This window comes from Sturnus vulgaris, chromosome 1, assembly GCF_052056855.1.
Source record: "Sturnus vulgaris isolate bStuVul1 chromosome 1, bStuVul1.hap1, whole genome shotgun sequence".
Taxonomy (NCBI): Eukaryota; Metazoa; Chordata; class Aves; order Passeriformes; family Sturnidae; genus Sturnus; species Sturnus vulgaris.
The window spans coordinates 48,625,729-48,650,683 of NC_142243.1; the positions used below are offsets into that span (position 1 = coordinate 48,625,729).

Sequence of the window (24,955 nt, forward strand, 5' to 3'; positions counted from 1 at the left end):
GATACTTATGACACTGCAAGGAGGAAATCTAACACACCTGGCTAACCTCAAGATCAATCGTCTTTCTTAGCAACAAATTCCAGTGAAAGTCCCATGCAGGGATGGGACATGCATGAAAACACCATGTACAAAACTGTTCTTTGGATTTTAGATATTCTTCTGTGCATTTGTAAAAATAAAATTGATCTTTAGCACTTATTTCAAGTAGGCTTACAGCTTTGTTGAGATCATATATCCCGCCTACATTTACCAGCAGAAAAATTCAGACAGATCTGTCATGCGTGGTTTGGCATTAGACACCTCAACTGCAGCAGTAAGGTTATTTTAAAGAGTTGTGTCTGCTACAGTCTGAACCTTATACAACACACTATCATTGCCAAACATCTAAAATAGTTGCTAAACTCTTTATTTATAGACATAGTGAATGCAGTCCTTAATAATTCTGGTTTACTTAGGATGGTATTCTAAAGCCAATATTGTCTCATTTATCTGAGTCTGTCAAAGACAAATATCAGTTTGGAAGCTGCAAGAAATGCACAGGTTTTATCCTGGCCCATTGCACAGAGACATATTTTTTCTTTGGTCAATAAATTCTTTCAAGACATTACACTTAAAAGCTTGAAGTGTATCAACAGCCAAATCATACTTTAAAAACAGCTTTTGATGCCTGTTGCAGAGCTAGTAGGAACAATACCTACAGGCTCTCTTGCTTCCTTTTACAATACTCTTCTCTCATTACATTTCAGGGACTTAGGTGTAAAGATAAGAGAAAAATATCTTTATTAGGGAAAAAAATTCAAAAGAAAGATGTCTCTGAGGGAAGCAAAGCATTTCAGCTGTGCCCCTCGCTTCTGCAAGGAGAAAATGAAACTTGTTGGTAGAGCTTGCCAAAACAGACTGCAGTTGGATCCAAAATATTATTGATGGGTAACTGAAATTTATACATATTGATAAACACCAATACTCTAGACTAATGAAGATACAGACATGCTCTTCTGTTTTATAGTATCTAACAATTTGTTAAGGGACTCTAATTGAAGCCAAAGACGGCTTGTTTACTCTGTATTAAAATACAACTATTTTATATCACACTTTCAGAGTAAATTATACATCATCTGATATTTAGATAGAGGTTCAGATATCTACGAGAAAATGGGATGTGTCAGTTTAGATGAGCAGTCTCACAAAGAATGACCATGATACTTATATAAAACCAACCTATGAACAAGGTCTTGAAATGTACCAACCATGAAGTCTCCTGTACCAAATCAACCAATGGGAAGTGACTCCTCTAGAAATTATGCAACTGCCCTGCTTCTTACAGAAGGCAGTCAAAGAATAGGTGCCCATTTCCCCTATTCCACTCTCATCCTTATGATGCCACAAACTAGTAAGAGAGAGAGAAAACAGACGTAGTCATTCTGAGTGTCAGTGTACTATGTGTAACTATACCAAGAAACGCTTCTTGGAAGATAATTCTTGCATTGAAAAAACTCATGTATCACTGAACTCACTCCACAGTTCTTAGAGGTCAAACAGATCAACTTACGTAGCTCTCCTACTTTGAGAATTTCACACAGCATCTTTGTCAGCTCAATGCTGCTTCGGCCAAATGGGCACTCATGCTTGTCTTCTCGACTGCTGTTCTCCAGGACAATCTGAAGGTGAAATCAAAATGGACAAGAATCAGTTTGAAGAACCCCTGAATTACAACACTGTTCACCACATCCAGCATTTACAAGACATACCAGACTTAGTCTAGGAAACTGTATGGGGAATTTAGGAAAATGTATTTTCATAAACCTTAGTCTTCCCCACAGCTAAATTACCTATGCCATTTATGTCATGACTTCAAACTTAAAGAGAGTTTAGATGAGATATTAGGAAGAAATTCTTTACTGTGAGGGTGGTGAGGCATATCTGAGGTTGCTCAGAAAAGCTGTGGATGCCCCATCCCTGGAAGTTTTCAAGGCCAGGCTGGATGGGGCTTTGTGTAACCTTGTCAAGTGGAAGGTTTCCCTGCTCTGAGGGTGGAACTAGATGATTTCTGAGGTCCCTTCCAAACCATTCTATAATTCTATGTCTGAGGCAGTCAGCAACATATAAGCAGTGCTGCTCCATGACCAGCTGGGAAGTTTTGCCATTGCTATGCAAAAGTTATATGTTAAATGTTACAACAGCCGGTTGCTGTTCTGCACCACCCTGACTTGGAGAAACCGAAGTAGAAGCCAACGAGAAATAAATAGTTTCATTTCAAATGTGCTGGTTGAAGGAAATTAGGTAAATTATTGATAGGCATGAACACACCTAGAAGGATATATAAAACCAAATTGGGACAGAATTTTCATAGCTGGATTCAGTCTTCAAAGTAGGCTCAAGTGATAAAATCAAACAGCTCATAGAGGAAGAAAATGTCTGCATTGTCTGTGTTATAAAAATAATTTTTGTTTATGTGCAAAACATTTCAGGGAACTATCACTCTTGTATCGAGCCCATGAATGCTGCAAAAATGAATGAAGGAGAGCCTTTGCATTCTCTATTGAGTGACTGGGAGAAAATAACTCCTTCCACATTTTTATACCCATTAAATTCTGCTGTATCTGATACAGTTGAGATAAAGTTTCCCTTGCCACTACAGTAAGAAAAGAAAAGTTATAAAAGTACTATAGATTTCACTGAAGCAATGAGCCTGAAAAAGAGCAATATAGGGTCTGGAAAAAATGAAATGGTCAAAAACAAATTTGCAGTAACAATTGTCTTTGCAGAACAAACTTTGCCACTTTACAAAAAGAAAACACTCATCCTAAACAGCTGCTGCATAGTGAGGGACAGAAGAAGAAAATTAATTTCAAAGATAAGAGAATTTGGCCAAGCACCAGAGAATCCCAGAGGATCTCAAAATTTTTCCAACACAGACATTGCTGTCTGCTGTGCTTCTGTCTTGTTAGCTCCCATCTCCATCATAGTTTTTGTTTGTTTGGCTTTTTTTGTTGTTTGTGGACTTGTTTACAGGTTTTACTTGTTTGTTTTAAATGTTTCAATTTTTACAGCAAGGAATGCTTTGCAAAGGGCTTAAAGGCTGGAATTTCACCCCACACCAGGAGGAAAGGTGGAGGGGAGGAGCAGTTCAATGCTGGATGCCATTAAAAACTTCCCCTCGTTCCCCAGATCTTGGTTTTGATTGTTTAGATCTAGAAGTCCTTCCTATGAAGCAGTTACAAGTGGGAAAGAGTGAAAACCCTAAGGCAAGTAGGAAAGTTATGTGCTTCACACAGCATGCGAAGTCTCTTTAAGAAGCATCTATTTTAGTCCTGCAGTACAAAGGGCAGCCTCTAGCTATTCCCAACCCATCACTCAGGGGTGTAAAAGGATGGATGCTTTCTGTGTTATGAGAAAGCCTGATCTCTTGGTTTTGTTTTCCAGTGCTGCTGATATTTCCTTTGATTGCTTACACTTCCCACAGAAGCTTAGAAAGTCATTAGCGATATGATATATACTTTATCACCACAAATATTTTACTAGCCTTTTCCAATAATACAGCATCATGTTCCAGAGCCTGCCAAGAGGACTTTCCTTTCTAAAAGTTTTAGTTTAAATGACATGTAATGGCTCCATGTCATCTCTGGGTAACAGTAAATCAGAGAAACACCCTGCTATTTTTCTTTTACGCTGATGCAGCTGCTTTCAAGAAATATATGAATGTGGCTTTATATTCTGGATAAGTCATCCTGCTTCAGTCTCTCTCATGCAGGATAGTGCTACAGTTCTACACCCAAAAGCAGAACCAATGATAGAATAGCACCAGCACAATGGAAAGCTGTGTCTTAATACTTCCCTAAGATCACTCTCGTTCTTTTTATCCCTGTTTTATCTCTCACATAATAAAACATAAAATCTGCATACTGGAGCAGGGGGTTGCTTTGACACAGATTTAGATACAGCAGAAAAACACCAGTAATAAAATCAATGGAGAGGAAATTGAAAGAGCAAGGGGGAGAGAGAAGATGTATCAAGATGTATTCCTGCTCCCTTCTGGCAAATGCACTTTGTTGAGTCTCACATTAACTCGACATATTAACATTTCATGAGCACATAAATATTTAATAGTGACACCATATATGCATATAATGTAAGACAGAATTACAGCAATTAATAAGAATGCCAGAGAAATAGTTAAGGCACTGTGTATTGCTATACAGCAAATTAAATGGTAATTTGAGTAATCAATATGTAAAGCAGTCTTGAAATGATCCTCAGACACACAACGTAGCATCAGTTTTTTTAGCATTTGCTGTACAAAATAAAGCAGTGCTGCCATGTTACATTTCTTTAAGAAAGGAAGATGGACAACCATTTACTGCATCTAAATATCTGTAGGCAGATTTGACAGATATGGATCTTCTGCAAGAAACAGCAACAGTAAAAAGGGAAAGGAAAAAAATAGGTTCTTTTAAATATCCGAAGAGAAATAATCCCTAATCTTGGCAACAGATTTACAACATTCATTATTATATTTGTAATACTCTTCACAACTTCACGACTCATATCCCGTTCCAAAGTAAAATGCTAAAAATAGAGCTGATAAGTGCATGGTTTTAATGTTATTTCCTTTATCACTCTGGTTACGGAGGAGAAATAAGCAGGGAATGGACATGTTCACTTCATAAACTGGTGAAGACAATACTAGGGGAAGAAATATAGCACACAGCTCAAAACAGAAAATACTTTTTTCTATCTATAGAGCATACTCCTGGCTTCAGTCACGTTTTTATCACAACAGTTATTTTACCACTGGAAGGAAAGTAGTGAGGAAGTTGCAAGCCCACACAACCTTCCTTTAAACAGAGGTGTATCATTAATGCACATTAAGGGGTCCACCCTATTACCCTCCTCCTCTTCTCCATCAAACATCCACAGTGAGTTGCAGATCCACCAGACATTTCACAATCAGCACCTACAGTGGTTAAATTTTGCTTGGGGAAAACAAATATTCAAAAGCAGAGACTGTGGACATTACAGTAGAATTTCTGGCACCACAGAATCATTTAGGTTGGAAAAGACATTTAAGATCACCCGGTCCAACCATTACCCCAACATTGCTAAGTCCACCACTAGCTAAGCCATGTCTCTAACTGCATCTAAGTACATCTACATGCCTTTTAAATACCACCAGGGATGGTGACTCAATCACTCCCCATTCACCAGGGCAGCCTGTTCTAATCATTGACAGCCCTTCCATGAAGAAATTTTTCCTAATATCCAACCTAAAGCTCCCCTAGCACAACTTCAGGCCATTTCCTCTTGTCCAGTTGTTTCTTCCTTGGGAGAGGAGAACTCCTACCTTGTTACAACCTCCTTTTAGGAAGTTGTAGAGTGACAAGGTCTCCCTTGAGCCTCTTTTTCTCCAGGTTAAAGATCCCCAGCTGCCTCAGCTGCTCCTCATAGAAAATGTGTTCCAGATGCTTCACCAGCTCTATTGCCCTTCTCTGGACAAACTCCAGCACCTCAATGTCCTTCTTGTAGTGAAGGACTCAAAACTGAACACAGGATGCAAGGTGTGGCCTCACCACTGTTGAGTACAGTGGGACAATCACTGTCCTGGCCACAGTATTGCTGATCTCAGCCAGGATTTTATTGGCCTTTTTGGCCACCTGGGCACACTGCTGGCACATATCCCATCTTCCTTAAATACTATTTTGACACCGTTTTACTTGGCTCTCCGTTATTCTGATACTACAAATCTATTTTTGCCAGTTTTTCCTGTCTTCACCCCTTGTGAAGTTACAGAATTGGGTAGGTCAAACATGGAAATGTAGCTTATAATGCACTAGATGTTATACAGTTAAAAACCAAAATGAGCTCTCAATACAGCAGTATTAAATTTTGCAGATCCTTTTCTCTTCCTCTTGTGTCTTTGATCAATACTGCCCATTACCATGAGGCAGAAAAGAAATCCACCATAATGTGTAGTCTTCAACAATAATGTATATTTTTTCTTTGGGGAAAAGCAAAAAAGTCTAGACAAAAATCTTAATAGAAAAACAAAAGAAAATTACCAAGAGAGGGCAGACAGGAAAAGCCTGAGTGATTTCTTTGTAAAAATAAACAAGAACAAAACAATAGCAGCTCAGAAAATGGAAGGAAAAAAAGATAAAGTGAGTGAGAGAAGCATAGAATGAAAATAAAATGAATGACGTGAATTGGCTAGCAGAGAAGAGAAAGGAAGAGTTTTTAAAATGTTTTTTAAAAATGAAAGGAGGTGAAATTTTTAGAAAATCAGTGTCATCCATTTTCTTGACAGTTCTGACTTACTGATGCAAGTCAGTAGCCTGTTAAGGCATGAGAATTTGACAGTATTTGTAGTAGAATACAGTTCTGTACAGTTGTTATTATTATTTCAAATTATCTACTATATATTTCCATCTATCTATGGATTTAAATCCAGCTGGTGTCCAGTCACAAGTGGTGTATCCTAAGGATCAGTATTGAGCCTAGTCCTGTTTAACATCACTGTCCAATGATTTGGCTGAGCAGATTGAGTGCCCCTTCAGTCAGTTCACAGATGATGCCAGAGTGCATGGGAGTGCTGATCTACTGCAGGGTAAGAAGGCTCTGCAGAAGGATCTTGACAGACTGGATGAATGGGATGAGGAAAACTGTATGAGGCTTAACAAGATACCTACTACTGGCCTGGCCATAAAATAAATATAAAAATTTGTTTTTAAATCTAATTTTTAAAAACCCTAATATATAAGAAAGAAAATAAATATGTAAAATGTAAATATGCAAAATAAGTAAACAAAAACATTAAAAGTTATTTCTTAATTTAAAATAAAATAAATTTAAGTAGCATGCCAAGACCACAGAGGAATAATGCAAATTCCCCAGGAGCAAATAAACTCCTTACAAGACACCAACCTCAAAATAAAACAGATTTTCTAAATTTATGGCAGTGTGCCTTTATGATTCTCCATTGAATTATTCATTGACTCTGTCACTACCTCAGGACCCCAAAATAGACCCTCAGGAAGGCAGTGGAATAAGTGAAGGATTTTCCGCACTTGACTACCATGGGTTTTAAAGTCTGCATCAGCTTCAGTAGTGAAGCTTATACCTGCAACTAAGAGTTAATGACTGACAAAAGGCAAAATTTTGAAGACAGGTACCTACAAAATCTTCCTTATCAATATCCAAGAGGCTGAAACCACAGTCAGGAACAATTCTCCTTCACTGGGAAGAAATATCGACTCAGCCAGTCCCTTAATCCTTCACATTAAAGATGAAATTGTCTCAAAGCATATTGCCCATGGCAACTGCAAATGCAATTCTCAGATTCCTGAGCCAAAACCAGAGCTTGACAATGACATAGAGATTCATTGTGATTAGGAAATAAATACAGAAATGAAAGAAAGGCAAGATCCACTGTAGCTGCATTAATACTTCTGGTAAGTCCCAGAGCAGCCAATTCAATGAATATTGCTGCACTATTAAAAAGGAGCATTTCCACAAAACAATTTTGTAAAATTATCCTGTCTTAATAGAGAACAAGCTTTTTAGCAGCCTGCTGCAGGTTAATATCAAGAGGTTCAGAGAACTAGTTAGTAGAGATCATAAAAACCTCCCAAAATGAAAGGTCAAGCAGCATTTAAATACTCAGAAATTGCAGGGATCATGTTCCTTTTCTTGCCACTGCTTTTCATTTTCCTAAGCCTCCTTATCACATCTGGTAGTCTTTACCATTCCCTCTTCATTTAGGTGCTTTAGGTAATTCTGAGAAGCAAATCTTTAAGATATGCTTCCTGAGAAGGGAAAAAAACAGTAGACAGACTCAGTTTTCATTCATTTTCATCCCCTTCCTTCCTTCCTTCCTGGAATCCTTCCTTCCTTCCTGGAATCTTTCCTTCCTTCCTGGAATCCTTCCTGGAATACTTCCTTCCTGGTATCCTTCCTTCCTGGAATCCTTCCTTCCTTCCTGGAATCCTTCCTTCCTTCCTGGAATCCTACCTTCCTTCCTGGAATCCTTCTTTCCTGGAATCCTTCCTTCCTTCCTGGAATCCTTCCTTCCTGGAATCCTTCCTGGAATCCTTCCTTCCTGAAATCCTTCCTGGAATCCTTCCTTCCTGTATTCAATCCTTCCTTCCTGGAATCCTTCCTTCCTGTATTCCTTCCTTCCTTCCTGGAATCCTACCTTCTTTCCTGGAATCCTTCCTTCCAGGAATCCTTCCTTGAATCCTTCCTTCCTGGAATCCTTCCTGGAATCCTTCCTTCCTTCCTGGAATCCTTCCATCCTGGAATCCTTTCTGGAATCCTTCCTTCCTTCCTGGAATCCTTCCTTCCAGGAATCCTTGCTTGAATCCTTCCTTCCTGGAATCCTTCCTGGAATCCTTCCTTCCTTCCTGGAATCCTTCCATCCTGGAATCCTTCCATCCTGGAATCCTTTCTGGAATCCTTCCTTCCTTCCTGGAATCCTTCCTTCCTGGAATCCTTCCTTCCTTCCTGGAATCCTTCCTGGAATCCTTCCTTCCTTCCTGGAATCCTTCCTTCCTTCCTGGAATCCTTCCATCCTGGAATCCTTTCTGGAATCCTTCCTTCCTTCCTGGAATCCTTCCTTCCTTCCTGGAATCCTTCCATCCTGGAATCCTTCCTTCCTGGAATCCTTCCATCTTGGAATCCTTTCTGGAATCCTTCCTTCCTTCCTGGAATCCTTCCTTCCTTCCTGGAATCCTTCCATCCTGGAATCCTTTCTGGAATCCTTCCTTCCTTCCTGGAATCCTTCCTTCCTTCCTGGAATCCTTCCATCCTGGAATCCTTCCTTCCTGGAATCCTTCCATCCTGGAATCCTTTCTGGAATCCTTCCTTCCTTCCTGGAATCCTTCCTGCCTTCCTGGAATCCTTCCATCCTTGAATCCTTCCTTCCTGGAATCCTTCCTTCCTGGAATTGTTCCATCCTTCCTTCCTTCCTGGAATCCTTCCTTCCTTCCTGGAATCCTTCCTTCCTGGAATCCTTCCTTCCTTCCTGGAATCCTTTCTGGAATCCTTCCTTCCTTCCTGGAATCCTTCCTGGAATCCTTCCTTCCTGGAATCCTTCCTGGAATCCTTCCTTCCTGGAATCCTTCCTTCCTGGATTCAATCCTTCCTTCCTGGAATCCTTCCTTCCTGGAATCCTTCCTTCCTTCCTGGAATCCTTCCTTCCTTCGTGGAATCCTTCCTTCCAGGAATCCTTCCTTGAATCCTTCCTTCCTGGAATCCTTCCTGGAATCCTTCCTTCCTTCCTGGAATCCTTCCTTCCTTCCTGGAATTCTTCCTTCGTTCCAGGAATCCTTCCTTGAATCCTTCCTTCCTGGAATCCTTCCTGGAATCCTTCCTTCCTTCCTGGAATCCTTCCATCCTGGAATCCTTTCTGGAATCCTTCCTTCCTTCCTGGAATCCTTCCTTCCTGGAATCCTTCCTTCCAGGAATCCTTGCTTGAATCCTTCCTTCCTGGAATCCTTCCTTCCTTCCTGGAATCCTTCCATCCTGGAATCCTTCCATCCTGGAATCCTTTCTGGAATCCTTCCTTCCTTCCTGGAATCCTTCCTTCCTGGAATCCTTCCTTCCTTCCTGGAATCCTTCCTGGAATCCTTCCTTCCTTCCTGGAATCCTTCCTTCCTGTATTCAATCCTTCCTTCCTGTATTCCTTCCTTCCTGTATTCCTTCCTTCCTTCCTGTATTCCTTCCTTCCTTCCTGGAATCCTACCTTCCTTCCTGGAATCCTTCCTTCCTTCCTGGAATCCTTCCTTCCAGGAATCCTTCCTTGAATCCTTCCTTCCTGGAATCCTTCCTGGAATCCTTCCTTCCTTCCTGGAATCCTTCCTTCCTTCCTGGAATTCTTCCTTCGTTCCAGGAATCCTTCCTTGAATCCTTCCTTCCTGGAATCCTTCCTGGAATCCTTCCTTCCTTCCTGAAATCATTCCTTTCTGGAATCCTTCCTTCCTTCCTGGAATCCTTCCTTCCTGGAATCCTTCCTTCCAGGAATCCTTGCTTGAATCCTTCCTTCCTGGAATCCTTCCTTCCTTCCTGGAATCCTTCCATCCTGGAATCCTTCCATCCTGGAATCCTTCCTGGAATCCTTCCTTCCTTCCTGGAATCCTTCCTTCCTTCCTGGAATCCTTCCATCCTGGAATCCTTTCTGGAATCCTTCCTTCCTTCCTGGAATCCTTCCTTCCTTCCTGGAATCCTTCCTGGAATCCTTCCATCCTGGAATCCTTCCTTCCTGGAATTGTTCCATCCTTCCTTCCTTCCTGGAATCTTTCCTTCCTTCCTGGAATCCTTCCTTCCTGGAATCCTTCCTTCCTTCCTGGAATCCTTCCTGGAATCCTTCCTTCCTTCCTGGAATCCTTCCTTCCTGGAATCCTTCCTTCCTGGAATCCTTCCTGGAATCCTTCCTTCCTTCCTTCCTGGAATTCTTCCTTCCTGGAATTCTTCCTTCCTTCCTGGAATCCTTCCTTCCTTCCTGGAATCCTTCCTTCCTTCCTGGAATCCTTCCTTCCTGAAATCATTCCTTCTTGGAATCCTTCCTTCCTTCCTGGAATCCTTCCTTCCTGAAATCATTCCTTCTTGGAATCCTTCCTTCCTTCCTGGAATCCTTCCTTCCTGAAATCATTCCTTCTTGGAATCCTTCCTTCCTTCCTGGAATCCTTCCTGGAATCCTTCCTTCCTTCCTGGAATCCTTCCATCCTTCCTTCCTTCCTTCCTGGAATCCTTCCTTCCTTCCTGGAATCCTTCCATCCTTCCTTCCTTCCTTCCTGGAATCCTTCCTTCCTTCCTGGAATCCTTCCATCCTTCCTTCCTTCCTTCCTGGAATCCTTCCTTCCTTCCTTCCTTCCTGGAATCCTTCCTTCCTGAAATCATTCCTTCTTGGAATCCTTCCTTCCTTCCTGGAATCCTTCCTTCCTGAAATCATTCCTTCTTGGAATCCTTCCTTCCTTCCTGGAATCCTTCCTTCCTTCCTCTTCAACTTCAGCATCAGTCTTCTTCCAATATCCTTCACTCTGCACTGTCCCTTCTGGTGCTGTATTTCTAATTTCCAATGCTTCCTTATCCCTTATGTAACTCTTTCTTGACACTCCTGAGTCATTATAGAAATTTCTCATGGCAAAGCTAAAATAAAGCAACAATTATTTCTGCCTGCCTCTGGAAGACACTAGAATTACAATTTGAACAATACCTTCTACAGATACTGAAAAATAAAAAAGGAGCCACTGATATGAGGTGTCTTAACATTTCCAAAAGTTCACTTTTTTCTGGAAAATTATGATGAAGTTATACTTTGCAAACAAACGTAGTGCCAAACAATCTCCAGCTAAATATGCACAGTACTGCAGTTGCTCACCTAGGAATACACTTTTGTTCTCACACAAACACCTTAGCATGAAGCATGACTGTAATTTTTATTTTCCATCTAAAGATAAATATGCAGTCTTGTATCTTCCTCCTTTCTTTGCAAAAGAACATTCTTTTTATTCTCTCTATGAAGAATCAACCAAATAATCACAAAACGTGGTGGTAAGGCCCAAGATGAGAAGGATGTGCTCTTCACTTTCCACATATGCTCTTCACTTTGCACAGTCACAGATATGTGAGAGGGATTTAGCATTGAACTGGTTCAATTTGAAAACTACCAGTCAGGTATTCCTCTCCCTCCATGCCCCACATGAATGTAAGAATGCAGTGCTTTTCCTGAAGTTCTCTCCTGGCTCAACAGTGGCAGAGGTGAAGGCAGAAACCTGCAGCATCTGCAGAATATAGCAAGTTTTTCAATTTTCTTTTCTTTCATCATGTAAAACAGGCCCTATGAGTGCCCTAATGTTATTGTGGCTTTATAGAACATCAATAGCCCTGGCAACCAGAGTCCCGTCACAAATGCTCTGGACATGGATTAAATGGGAAAACCTGTGACAATCAAGAGCTAGTTTTCTTTCATGCATACACATCTCAGCTTTGCAGGTGGCGGGACTGTGGCTCCACAAAAACTAGCCCAATCTCTGTATGCTACTGCTGCAACCCATGGTGTGAATCAAAACCTTTTGAAGACAGTTAGTAGGCTTACAACAATTTCTTGGCCCTTTGGATCAGGACCATAAACCTTTCAGGATCAGCTTCCATAAACCTGGCAAAGTTTAGGTGTGCTATGAATGGTGGAAAGTGATCTGAACACATGCAGGACTGTAAGATGCCATATGTATCCCACTGCATATTCCACACAGGGTTGTGCAGAGAGTGCCATGACTCCCTTACGACTCTCTTCCTCAGTGGTAACTTTGTGTTTATGCTGCCATCAGCAACTCCAGGATTTTGCATCTTTAAATGCAGAGGGACCCATCTCAATCCCTCTCAGTGATGGAGGCCCTCAGGGTTGTCATGTAAAGGAGGAACATTGTGTGATGTTTGGGAAGACATAAAATGCAGGCAGAAAGACACTTAGATATGTGACTGGAAGGTAAGAACAGGGAATGGAAAGCTTGGCAGAGAAAAGACAAGAACAAGAACACATTAATAACCTGGGAATCTGGCTTAGGCAATTAGGTCTCTTTAAAAACTGCATACATTCAAAAGACTCGCCAGGAAGACTAATGTAAAAAGCTTCACTTTTCCCTCTATCTTCTACAGGAAAAAAATAAGTTACATCTCTTTTCCTACCATTTCTGGGATGGGAGGAAAGCATGGCAGAAATCAAGCTCAATTTTATTTCAGAAAATGCCAAAATTATATGTTGGACTCCTCATAGCTGATCAGGAGAGAGTGAGTAGGCACAAGGAGACTTTGCGGATTGACGGAAGGATGTGTAGGCAGCCTCCTATACAACAACTGCATGGGTTAGAAAGTATACAGCAGACAGTCTGGCTGTGACTCAACCTATTTAAATTCTGAAAGGTCTCTGCAGGATGCCAGCAATCTTCCTGCCTGCATCACTGGCACTTGCAAACAGCACCTGCTCCTCCTCTCTAACTTCTGAAAGCTTCAAATCCAAAAGAGCTCCCTCCTCAGCCTCCCCAAATGTAGTTGCTGGGGAAGAAGTGTCCCTGCATTACAACTGTGTGAATAACCAAATTACCAGCTCAGCAAATTCAGGGGAAGGAGAATTTTCTACTACTGACCATAAAGCAAGTCAACTTCTAATTTTCAGGTAAGCAAAGTAATTATTGGTGCAACTAAAGTCCATGTGTTGGGGTTTTTTTATTTGGAACATTGTAATAATTTTAAAAATTTGTTATAAAATGCAAGAATAGAAAATATAAGAGCATAGTTATGTAAGAGTAAGTTACCTTACACATAACTTACAAAAATTTAGTAGCATTGAATCCATTATAACATGGATCCAATTTTCAGCATGGATTTCAACACTGCTTTCCCACCCCAGTGATAATCTTTTATACAGAAAATCTTACATGCAATATCAAACAAATATTTGAAAAAAAATAGATAAAATCAGTAGGAAAAGGGATAAACTTTCTCTTCTGCAGATGAGACTTGAATTTCAAGATAGAGTAAAATGATTTTTTTTCTGCAGATGAAGAGCCTGTTAACCTAATAAAGGGCAAAAAACTGGACATAAAATTAGGCAGTTAGCTGGACAGAACCCAAAATAGGTGACTAGCCAATGTTCAGACCCAAAGCTGCTAATTTTATTTGTATTTTCTGCCTGAAGCACCACTCCCTTGTGTTTAAAAAGATAATGAGACATAGTATGTGTCTTCTCAAGGCAGAATCTGATCTCAAAGCAGCAGTGAGTCCTGTTAGAATATAACTGGTCAGAGACACAGAAGAAAAGTATAAGCAAGCCACCGATTTGTCAGTTGTCAAAACCAAATTTAGTAGAATGAGAAAGGCTTTTCCACAGACCTTCTTTACACTCAGAAAAATTAAAAGGCATACTGCTACAAGTTACCAGTAAGAAAAATTTCAAAATGTCCGTACTGAATAAAGTCTGTCTTCAATGGTAACTTATAATTTAATTTTTAAAATTAGTAGAATGTGTAGCTGAAGTAGTTTTGGAAAGAAATAAATTGAAAGTAGGGGAACACATGACTTGTCTGCTCAAAAGGAGCAAAAAATTATCTGTCACAAAACTTTATTCCAATCATTTTCTTCTCTGTTAAATTTAATTATACATTCTAGCAGTCCTATAATTATGGAGCTTGGGAAGCTGCCAATTACTTCTTGTGGAAATTTTTTTAATTTCTTGCAGAAATTCAACATTACTTCCATCAGTGCATTCCATATACTATGTCATCATCTTTTAAAAGCCATGCCTCTGATGATAGTGATTGGTTATTTAAGTGCAACATGAAAAAAACCCAGTCTATATAAGTCACTGATAGCACCACACAATTAATTAAGAGAAAGAAAGGATAACTCAACAGGAAACTAATTCAATAGGACACTTTTTAAAAAACCAAATGATAGCTAATAACACCACACAGACAAAGAGAACGTTTGTTTTTTTCCCATCCACTAAACAACCTTTCTGCTGGAGGCTCCAGTAATCTTGTATGGCAAATGAAACCCTGAGATTCAAGATCTGTTAACTCAAAGTTTGTATAAACACTGTGTTTATCTGAAAGAAGACAGCAAGTAAAGAAAACACATTACTGCAATTTCAGGAAAAAGTGGATTGTGGGGAAGCAGTTAGAAAAGAATAAAACATGGGGGAAAGTGTGGTTATTTTTGTTTGCTCCTTCACCATGTGACCCATATTTTCACCATGAAATGCCTTTTGCTTTCAAGATGCAGAGTCACCTATCTGCTGCAGTGCCTTCACACCCATGTTCTTTAATAAATTGCAATTGGATTTACTCTTCCTACTTTAGTGTGCTAAAGTAAATTGTTTTCTACTGGTCTTTGAAGCCCCACTGCAAGCCCCCAAAATGGCACTTCAGTTTCAGATATCCTTCCTACCAACTAATCTATTTATTATGCAGATTACTTCTAAGCAGAATCTCAGAACAAGGATTGAAAAGGGAAGAGATTACTTATCGACTATATTCTCTTCTAACTTCTGTTTATCCATTATTTTCATTAATACAAGAACTAAGGTCATGCAGCAGGGACATCCTAAGAGTCACAGATCAGACTGCAGGGAATTGTGCTGCCCATTAAAATGCAGCAGTGCCAGTACACTCACTGAAACCATTATAACTTCCTGATAATGCCTGCATAATACATCACATTCTATCAGGGAAAACTTCAGATATTCCCAGTTCGTTTCAAACCAGCTCTGATTTTCAGCCTCAATTTCTAATTACTGCATAGCAGAGGTAGTATCTGCGGCTTAGGAATTAACCCATGGCACAGGAATCAATTGCATTGCAAAGAGCCAAGTTGAAAATAATCTCTCCTCTTAGGAACCAAACTACTTCCTAGTGTCAACAATGAAAAGAGAAGAGCTCCTGTCAAACAGGTTTTTCAGGATGCAAGTGTATAGCTGACTGTATAGCTAACAATTTCTTGTGGAAACTAGCTTGGAGTGGAAATACATCTGGAAAAATAAGCAAGGTCAACAGGCTTTACAAGTAGAGCAAATTGGCGTTGTGGGAGCTTTGGGAGCCGAAGGCCATGAAGGAAAGGTAATGTTAAATGTGAAATAAGGAACTTGAAAAAGGAACAGGCATTCATGCCCCACAGGAAACTACTGTACACCAGCTAGCAAGTCAAGGAGATGAAGAGATAGAAAATAGGTGTCTTTTGCAAAGACTACCAATGCTGTAGGAGTTGCACAACACCATCATATCAGAGGTGTTCCTACTTCACCAGCAATGCTGTATAAACACTAAGTAGAACTCCTCAGAGTGGTGGATAGACTACCAAAGCACATTTACAGTCCCCAAAGCAACTTTAGGCAAGCAATTGAATCTGAGAGTGCCTCTGTAAGGCACTTCTAGTGGATGTGTACTCTTTCTCAGGAGGAAAATACATGAGGCACTCAGGCACTCTCCTAACAGGAACCATGCAGGAATAAAAATAGGCAGCTCAAAACAACAACAATTCTCAATAATGCAGCAGAAAAAATACTGCATTATAGAAAGAGGGCTGAGCCAGCAGCAAAGTCCTTTCCAAAAAGTAGCTAATTACATGCTTCACTGAATCTAATTTTTAAGACAGCATTTGCAACATGAACATGAAAAAGTAAGAAAAAATTGAGACAATGAAAGCTTTATTTCAACAGAATTTTTGTCCTCCTTCAAAATTTTCAGACTTCTTTGAAACGTGTCTGACCCATTTGGAAGCACTGGCTATCTCTAATTCTCTAAACTTAGAATTGTCAGAAGTATGAAGTAGCAGAGTCCAGATGTTATCAAATTTTAATGAGGAACATTAAGTAATTATCTGTTTATAAACAAAAACAGTATTCAGCATAGTTTATCCAGAAAACATGCTCTTTGTTCATTACCTGAGATAGCCCTTCATTTCAGGCATGTATAGGGATGTATTGCATACTACCACAGTGTCTTTTTAAAGAGTTATTGCTAGATTCAAACAGAGGAGAAAGATCCATTTAAAGAGCAAATCCTACAATCTCATCATCTGGTATCATATCCATAGATATTGGTAACCCCTTTGCAAACCTATTAGAGTTTTGACAGCAATTTACTTCAAACAGAAAACAGATGATAATGTATGTTAAAATATCACTCTTGACTTTAAGTGGAAATGTCTACTGTTTTCTTGCTATACACAAACTTCTTTAAGCAGGTTTGCATGAGCATATTTCTTGGGGAATTATGCCATCTCTATGAACTCCAGACACTGACTTTCATGACTATCCTCCACTCCTGTCTGTGCTTGCTCGGTTTATGCTTGGCAAGCACTTGATTTCAATAAAGTTCAGGAAAAGTTGTTCTCTTCAGAGGCAGGTATTATTCAGCTGTATGCCTCTTCTTATAGGGACGCAACACATAACCTGCTCTAACTACCTTTGAAATAATTTTAGGAAAAAAATAGGAAGTGGAGTGGGCAGGGGGCAGGAAGTAAATCATGATGCTTTCTATGTATTTGACTCCCAGAATGACTTCTCCTACAGCAGTAACTTTAATGGAAGCATCTTAACTTGCAGTATCCTGCCAACTCAGTCACCTGTCAAAGCATTTGATCTTCAAATTCTGCTTTTCACAAAAAACCAGTCAGGTTTTGGTAGATTTGGAGCAGGTCAGAGAATTCTGCATAATTAGCATAATTGCTCCTTTCCAAGATTATGGTCATCCATTATGCAGCTGACAAAGGCAGAGGCTCATTTCTCTTCTCTGCAGACCTAAGCAAAAAGAAGTACTTGCAAAAAGTAGTATCTAGAATATTTGACTCAGCAATGACAGACACCTGTACCGCTTTCTCCCAGAGCTAATACAGACTTACATCATGTTTTAGTGTCATGTGGTTTGTCTTCCTAGAGTTTTTTCTTAATAATATCAAGATTTTGAACCTCCCCTTCAAAGTCAGCTGTAAACAGGACATAATTACTGCAAACAGGCAACTGCAAAGATCTCCATGACAAGAGGAAGCCTTACCCGAATATAAGCATCCTGGTGATGTTTAGCAAAGTACAGCATGTTGTCGAGGGCCAGCATTCCAGGAGGGGTCTGTGTGAAGTCCATTGCTGGGTTTACATGATTCTGCAAGAAAAGAGCAAGATCACTCAATGAGCACCTTTACAAAAGCTATCAGTTCCACAGTGTTGGTGAGCACCATGTTCAGCAACAGAACTCGTTTTTGCTGAGCAGAAAACTGTAATAAGGAAATGGCCCATGCCTCAAAAAGCTCTACAACCAAATGCAGACACTATGAGGCTGACATGTCAGTAGTTCACTTCTGCAGCTGTGGAATTGGGTTTCCCAGAGGCTGAATGCTTTAGAAGTAAAGACACCCATGTCGTTCATAGATAGACTCCTTGGTGGTACTACAGACTAAAAGTAAATGAAAATACAGATAACTGAGCCAACAGACACCAAAACACCTATTTATATAACTTGTATGGAATGAGTTCAAATTAACCACAAAAAGGGGAAAAAAACAACCTAGCAGTATTAAATCTATTGGATCTTGTGGACTCCTGAACACAAAGGGACTCTGATAAAATTTTTTTATGAAAATAAATGGATTCATCTTGTGGAATTCAGGTACATTTTTTGTTACGTTCTGAACCTATGAACTTCATCTATGGAATTAATGAATAAACATACCATATATATATAACTAGAATTCATTAGCTTCCACATGCACATACATATTTCAGATGTTCAGTTTCACACACTACATGAAAAACTACAGTTGCCCAAAATATTCATTAACTCAGCTGATTTTTTGATTGGATGGAATGAAATGTACATTTGATTAAGCTTCATGTAGTTCATGGTTTAGACATGAAAATTTGCCTGGCTACACCAAAGAAGCTGCTCAGAAGTCCCAGTAATATCTCTTCATTGAAAAATGCCTCCCTTCTGCTATGCTTTTTTTATCAGTATCACCTTTGCAATGTCTCCTCCACTCATCAATCTGACACAGAAAGATATCCGTAGCTCCTTTGCAATGGCATTTCTATTCTGCCAGGCCCAGCTGACAGGGACTTCAAACGTGCATTTACTACCAGAAAACTGGCAAAGATCAGCACAGATTTCTTCCATTACTCCATTTCTGCAGTGTGCTCAGGGTCTGATCCACCTACTTCACTGATGTAAGCATGGGTTTTACTACTTTTCATTCTGTTGAGTCTGTCAAGCCATAAAGTGGTAGAAATTACTGATTCTACTTTTTTGCCCATTTCAGCTTCAGATATATCATATATTGGTTTTAGCCAGTCAATAATTCACAGTCACATAAAAGATTAAAAATAGCAGAAAGCAAAATTTATACATTAGGATGCCTGCTGCAACTTCAAAAGTAGACAAATATATTAGTCTGAAGATGGCATGCAGAACTGTTGGTTGTACATTTCCAGATTAGGGCTACTGGTGTACTAGCAAAACAATCACGGCTAATGAGGGAATCAAGAGGATGCCTGGAACCCTAGATTTTATACAGAAAAATCTATGTAATAAGTATTTCAGAAGGGTAGTTTTAGTTTAGGAAGAGAAAACAATGTCTTACTGAATTGCAAGTTTCAAAAACTCCCCTTTAAACTATTTTTTTTCACTTTCATCTACTTATCTAAATGACAGGCAATAGCCTTTTATGGTTATTTCCCCAACTCAACTTTTCATCTTCCACACTTATGCATTTATCAGTTTGAACACTTAAAATCAGTACAAAACTGCTTCACATATATCACAAGTCCTGCAGACTTCAGCTCCAGGGAGGAGAAAACTTCCTTTCCTACAATTTTCAAGCATTCCAGAAAAGGCATTTTAAGAGAGGCTGAGTCTCACAGGTACACAAATCCCCCCCCCAGCCCAGCATGAATATCTTACAGATCCTTCTCTGCATTTGAAACTACCTCCATTTTGGCCATAAAGTACAAGTCCTGAGGAACACTGCTTGATACTTTACTGTGTCATGAAGTCCACGAGGTACATTTCCTTGGGAAAGTTACTGGGAACCACAGGAAGCACCAGTCAACAGGGAACACTACAGCACCAGTTTTACAAAAACTTATGCAAGTAGAACTACAGCATAGGGCTGAACATGCACTCTTGGCTCCCATGCTATAGCATGAGATATATGGATATATAATCCATATATTGGATTATATATGGGTATAATAATATACATTATTATATTATAATATAATAATGTATGTTGGATAAATACCTGACAAGCACAGAGAGTTTCAAGACCCAGCTACATTTCTCAAGCTATTAAAGTACTCGTACTTATTTCACTGGCATTTACAATGGTAAAATAAAGGCAGGACATAAATATATGACCTACTTGAACATTTCTTTCCTTTATCCCATTCTAAATCAACAAAAAAACCCAGAAAAGACATGAAGAATCTCATGACATTTAGTAAGGATGACTCATTTTGTCTCTGACCATCACTAGTAGTTCTATGTTCAAACAGAAAAACCATCTCTCCATCACTTTTACTTTATCTCCAAGTCAAGCCTATAAACCTAGCTATTTTCAGTTTGTTTCTGTTTTTCAAAGTTTCTGTCACATGGAATCCCAGTATAACTAGGGCTTGATCTTCAGCTCTGTTGATTTAAATAACTAGAAATACAAACGCAGCTAATAGCTGAAGATTCACCAGACAGTTCTGGCGTGTGTGAGACAATACATCACCTTCAACTATTCTTCAAATTCAAAAGGAATGTCAGACACTTTGTTCCCTTCCTTCTTTCTCCCTCCCCCTAAAATAATCCTTTTCTTAACATGATGAATATTTGTGGTTGAAATATTAAGTTATTGAGAGTAGGTTTAGGAATGAGATACAAAGCTACATTATCTAAAATGCTGTAATGAATAATTCAGAAGTAGGCAAACACCCCATCTACAATATAATTTATTAAATATATGGAAGACAGAACTTCAGGCATATTTGTTGCATCCATTTAATACAAAATCTATGGCTTTTTGTTTGTTATGAAAAGCAAAGTGTAAGAAATAAATGAAACAGATTTGTTACCTCAAATTTTTCAGATAATTTTTGATTGTTTTCCACTAGGCTGAGTAATATCTTTGCATTTTTCAGCTTCAGCACCTGAGCAGTGTATAACAGCTTATGCACTTATGTCATACATGTTAATGTACCAGAACATTAAAGAATTCGTTAGCCAACTCAATAGGTTACTGTGGAAACAAAAATTCATTGGTTTTGATAAGAAGAAAACTCAAAATCACATCTGCTTATGTCATTAAAAAAAAAAATTAAAAATCACACGGCATATTTCACAATATGACAACTATTCTGGCTAAATCCCAGTGCAGTAATTACATTCAGACAACCTAGCATTCTAATGCAGTTCTGGCTGTGTAAAGCTTTCTTCTCTATCCTGAATGGCTTCACTGTCTTACTCCTGGCTTCAGCAGCAATCTCTGAGGGATGTATAAATTTCAGTGGTAGGTATGTGTCCTCGCACTGAGGTGCCTATTCAGAGCAATGATAACTGTAACTGCTATTGAAATAAGGACCACTCATTCCTTATATTATTCCTGACAACAGTATCTTCCACATGAACATGCCGAAGCACAAGAATTATTTCCCTGCATTTCTAGGCCACTAACATACAAATTAATTTCTGCCTTAACAGGTATTCACAGCTTATCACAGATTTTGCACTGGTAATGTGTGCAGCAGCCATGTAAATCAGTCACCAAATAATGCTAGTATGTCCTGAAAGCAGTGTGGAGTAGGTGCTTGTCTTGGTTTAATTTTGATTTCCTGGCCAATGCATTAAATTAATGTCTTCGTTTTGAGTTGCCAATTTAAATAACCTTATGTTGTGAGACAGAACCAGGAGCAAAAGAGCAAGGCAGGCCTAAATCTTGAGAGAGTATAAAAGAAAATTTATCAATTACACAAACAAAGAGAAAAGAAAAAAAAATTTAGAATAAGATTTTTCAGATCACTCCTTCCCTCCCTCTCCCAACTTTCATAACAACAAAACAAACATATAACAAATACTTCGGTCAGTCCCCAGTTCAGTCTTTCTCAGTTCACTTTTGGAGAGAGAAGCCTCTTCTTGTTGAAGCTGTAGGGATTTTTGCCACAAGAAGAAAAAAGACAGTCTTTTTGTGGTTTTATTTTTCACGATTTGCATCCGCCCGGGAACCTGCAACCGTGACCCTCCTCCCAACTCCTCCCAGCCGTCCCAAAGCTGTAGATGTGGGCCATGTCTGTCTCATGGGGTATTACTTTTAAGAATGAAATGTTCGACAGCAAAGATTCTTTCTGTCTCCTTTCTCTCTGCTCAGGCTTCATCTTCAGAAAACTGAAATCCCCTTCTTTTTTCAGGGCAGAAATTCTCAACACAGGTGCTCTTTGGTCAAATCATTTATTAAATGGAACATTTCCATCCCCCCCATGTCTCTTTCCATGGTTTATAGGAATATTCAGTACATCAGTTCATCCCTACAATTTTACAAAAAGATTTTCAGCCATTTCAGCATCTTCTCATTCTCCTTCCATCTTAAAAACTTAGCTCTTACGTCACTGACTTCAGAAATCTTCTTATTCCCTTTCATATTCAAAGGAAAGGCTGGAGGCTTTGAAAATCTTATCTGAGCACTAAAGAGTTGAAGTTTAACACAACTACAAAAGCCGTGCTGGGGAAGACGGCTGAGGTGTTAATCAGCCTTTCTGGGGCTGGGCTGCAGCCCCACACTGCTCATGGCCACCCGGGCAGGCCTGGCCCGTCCAACAGCAGCAAGAGTCGGCCTCCCCTCCCACGCCAGAGCCGCAGGCCCGTGGAGGAGGAAGCTGTGAAGGTCTTATCACAGAACTTTTTCTCCCCCCGGCCATTGGGTCCCCTCGTTGGCAAACGGAGCCCAAGCTGCCTCCTGAGCCTCCCCCCACCGCATGGGGGAGGGGGAAGCTCAGGTCGATGTTACCTGCTCAGCCGCCCAAAAGAAAAAAGAGACTCAGTTCCGGATCACCTCCTTCAAAATGTGCGAACTAACTTTCTCTAATTGGCTGTTGCAGGTGTCCCAACCCCCACAGAGGAAATTCTCTTAGAGAAAACCTCTCTGAATTTCTTCTTCCCAAGTCAACCTATCACAGTGCTAGACCCAGTAACAGTTATTTTCCTAATCCCGAAGCAGCTCAGGTGAACCCCTATTCTGCATGTCTCATTTCTGTAAGTGGCATGACAAAAACACATCTGAAGTTTCCAGGGAAGAATCAGGACTATAAAAGAATTGATGATAGAACAACTTCCAAATGTTACAAGAGTTCAATTTTAATGGTGTTTTTCTAAAATGAACCCTCTCAAAACTGTTTTGTTTTGTTGTTTGGTTTTTGGTTTTTTTTTTTTGTTACGGAAAAAAGAAACAATCTTGTCTACCACGATAACACTGGGGACAGCAATTTCTTTCTCCCATCTTCAATTACTCGCTTACTCAATTTCTTCTTCCTTTTAAATTTAAACCACTGTCCTGTGGGCTAGGAAGGAAAGCAATTCTGGGGTCTACAGCACCCCTGCAAAACTTTCCCTGGATCATATCAGGAAATCATAGTAGTACAAATGTGGATGGTTGTTCCTCAGAACTCAGGACAAGAAGAGTGGGAATTTTTAAAGTGAGATTTACAGTGAATTATGAATTGACAAACTTATGCTAAAAGTATCAACAAATGCAAAGACTCACCCTTTACCCCTTCCCTAAATAAACCTGAAGTTTTACATGCAAAATGTTTCCATCTGTTCATTTACACAAGAATTACAAATAAGGAAAACTACTACATTAAACCAACATTTGTGAAGATATAGTCAGCTAAAATTCTTAATGACAAAATACTTTTGTCTTTTTATTAAACAGCACTGTATTCAAAGAGATGATGATGTTGCACATCACTTCCATCATCAACTGAACGACATATAACAGTGACTTGGGAATTTTCAGCCTCTATGTAATCAATGAAGAACTAGCAGATTTGTTTTTTCTCTTGATAACTATTTAAATATGCAAATGTGATTTTTTTTTCCTTCCAAAGCCTATTTTTAAAATTTACAACAGAACTCAGTGCTAGAATGAAAATGTCTCTGGAGGATTCCTGAATTAAAAAAAAAACAACCAAAACAACAAACAAAATCACAAAAAGCCCCACACTCTAACACAACTGAGAAGTATCCAAAGCTCAGTAACTGCTATATATTTGAAAGAATATGAAGAAAATAATTTAAGATGCTTTCAGTGCAAGTCATTTAAATCACATCCCCACTATTCCACCACATATAAAGAATTTCAGTATATTTCTACTGGATGTAGTTTTAATGAAGATTTACAAATTATATCTGCATACAATGATGGTGGTTTTTCCTTAAACTGATTTCTAGATCTTTTTAGCTTTGTGTTTTGGCAAATATTTGTCCTTTTCTACTAGCAAATAGCAAAGGAATTTTAAGTACAATTTAAGTACACATCATTTGCGCTACAAAAGATAAAAAAGCCATAATTTTACTACCGCATATCTTTAATTCATGGAGCTACTATGTAATCTAATGTAAAGAACAATAGAGTTCTATGTAAGTCATCACCAGAAATCTATCCCACTCGTGTAAAGATGCTATAGTGGTAAAAATTTCAAAAATCTGAATGTTAAGGAGGTGCAATTAAAAACCTAAAATCACTAAATAGACCATAACAGACATGTCAAAAGCACTACATATTTTCAGCTATGAATAAATTACACATTATAAAGCAAGACAAAAAGCTCTTGCATAATACTTTTTATTTTACACATGCCTAAATTACATGGAGTTAATGCTTTGGATTCCAAAATCTTAAGCCTTACAGGCTGTGAATAATTTGAAAGCCTAGAAGAATCCAGCATGACTGGTACAACTCAGATGATCACATCTTGTCCAATGCACGAAAACTATGAGCCACCTTGAGTTATATGTATGTTTAGCACTTCACAGATTATTGATTTCTTACTACTGAAGTAATGTTTACTGGGTAAATGTAGTTATCAAGCAGTAACATGTTATGTGCTCTTTCAGGACTATATAGAATGAATCAATGGGATGTGGTCATATCAATTACATTTTTTCAGCATGGAAAATTACTTTCAGATATCTCACCATATCCACTAAGCTTACAGAAAAATGGAATAAGCAGTCAAACATCCAGTTGCAGATATAGTTGGGATTGGGTCAAAAAACTAAAAGCCATACTAGTTTATTTCCTGAGATTACCAGATCATTTTACAGCCAGACCCTGCCAGATTTCCTGTCTACCCTGACTTTTTGGGCAAAGTCAGTCCATTTTAGATTAAACTGGTGCTGGATGAGATGCGAGCTACTCCAGATGGCTTTCACTACAGGGAATT

General features: G+C 39.1%; 1 protein-coding gene across 14 annotated transcripts in view; it reads right to left on the reverse strand.

Annotated features, from left to right (window-relative positions):
- Window positions 1-24,955, reverse strand: part of ELMO1 (engulfment and cell motility 1) — a 321,603-nt gene that overhangs the window by 158,418 nt on the left and 138,230 nt on the right. For all 14 annotated transcript variants that reach the window (XM_088166186.1, XM_088166250.1, XM_088166262.1 and 11 more), the window contains 2 exons: window positions 17,541-17,645; window positions 1,550-1,658 (listed from right to left, as the gene is read on the reverse strand). In XM_088166186.1, coding sequence (XP_088022312.1) covers window positions 1,550-1,658; window positions 17,541-17,645 — 214 coding nt within the window. The remainder of the gene's footprint in view (window positions 1-1,549; window positions 1,659-17,540; window positions 17,646-24,955) is intronic.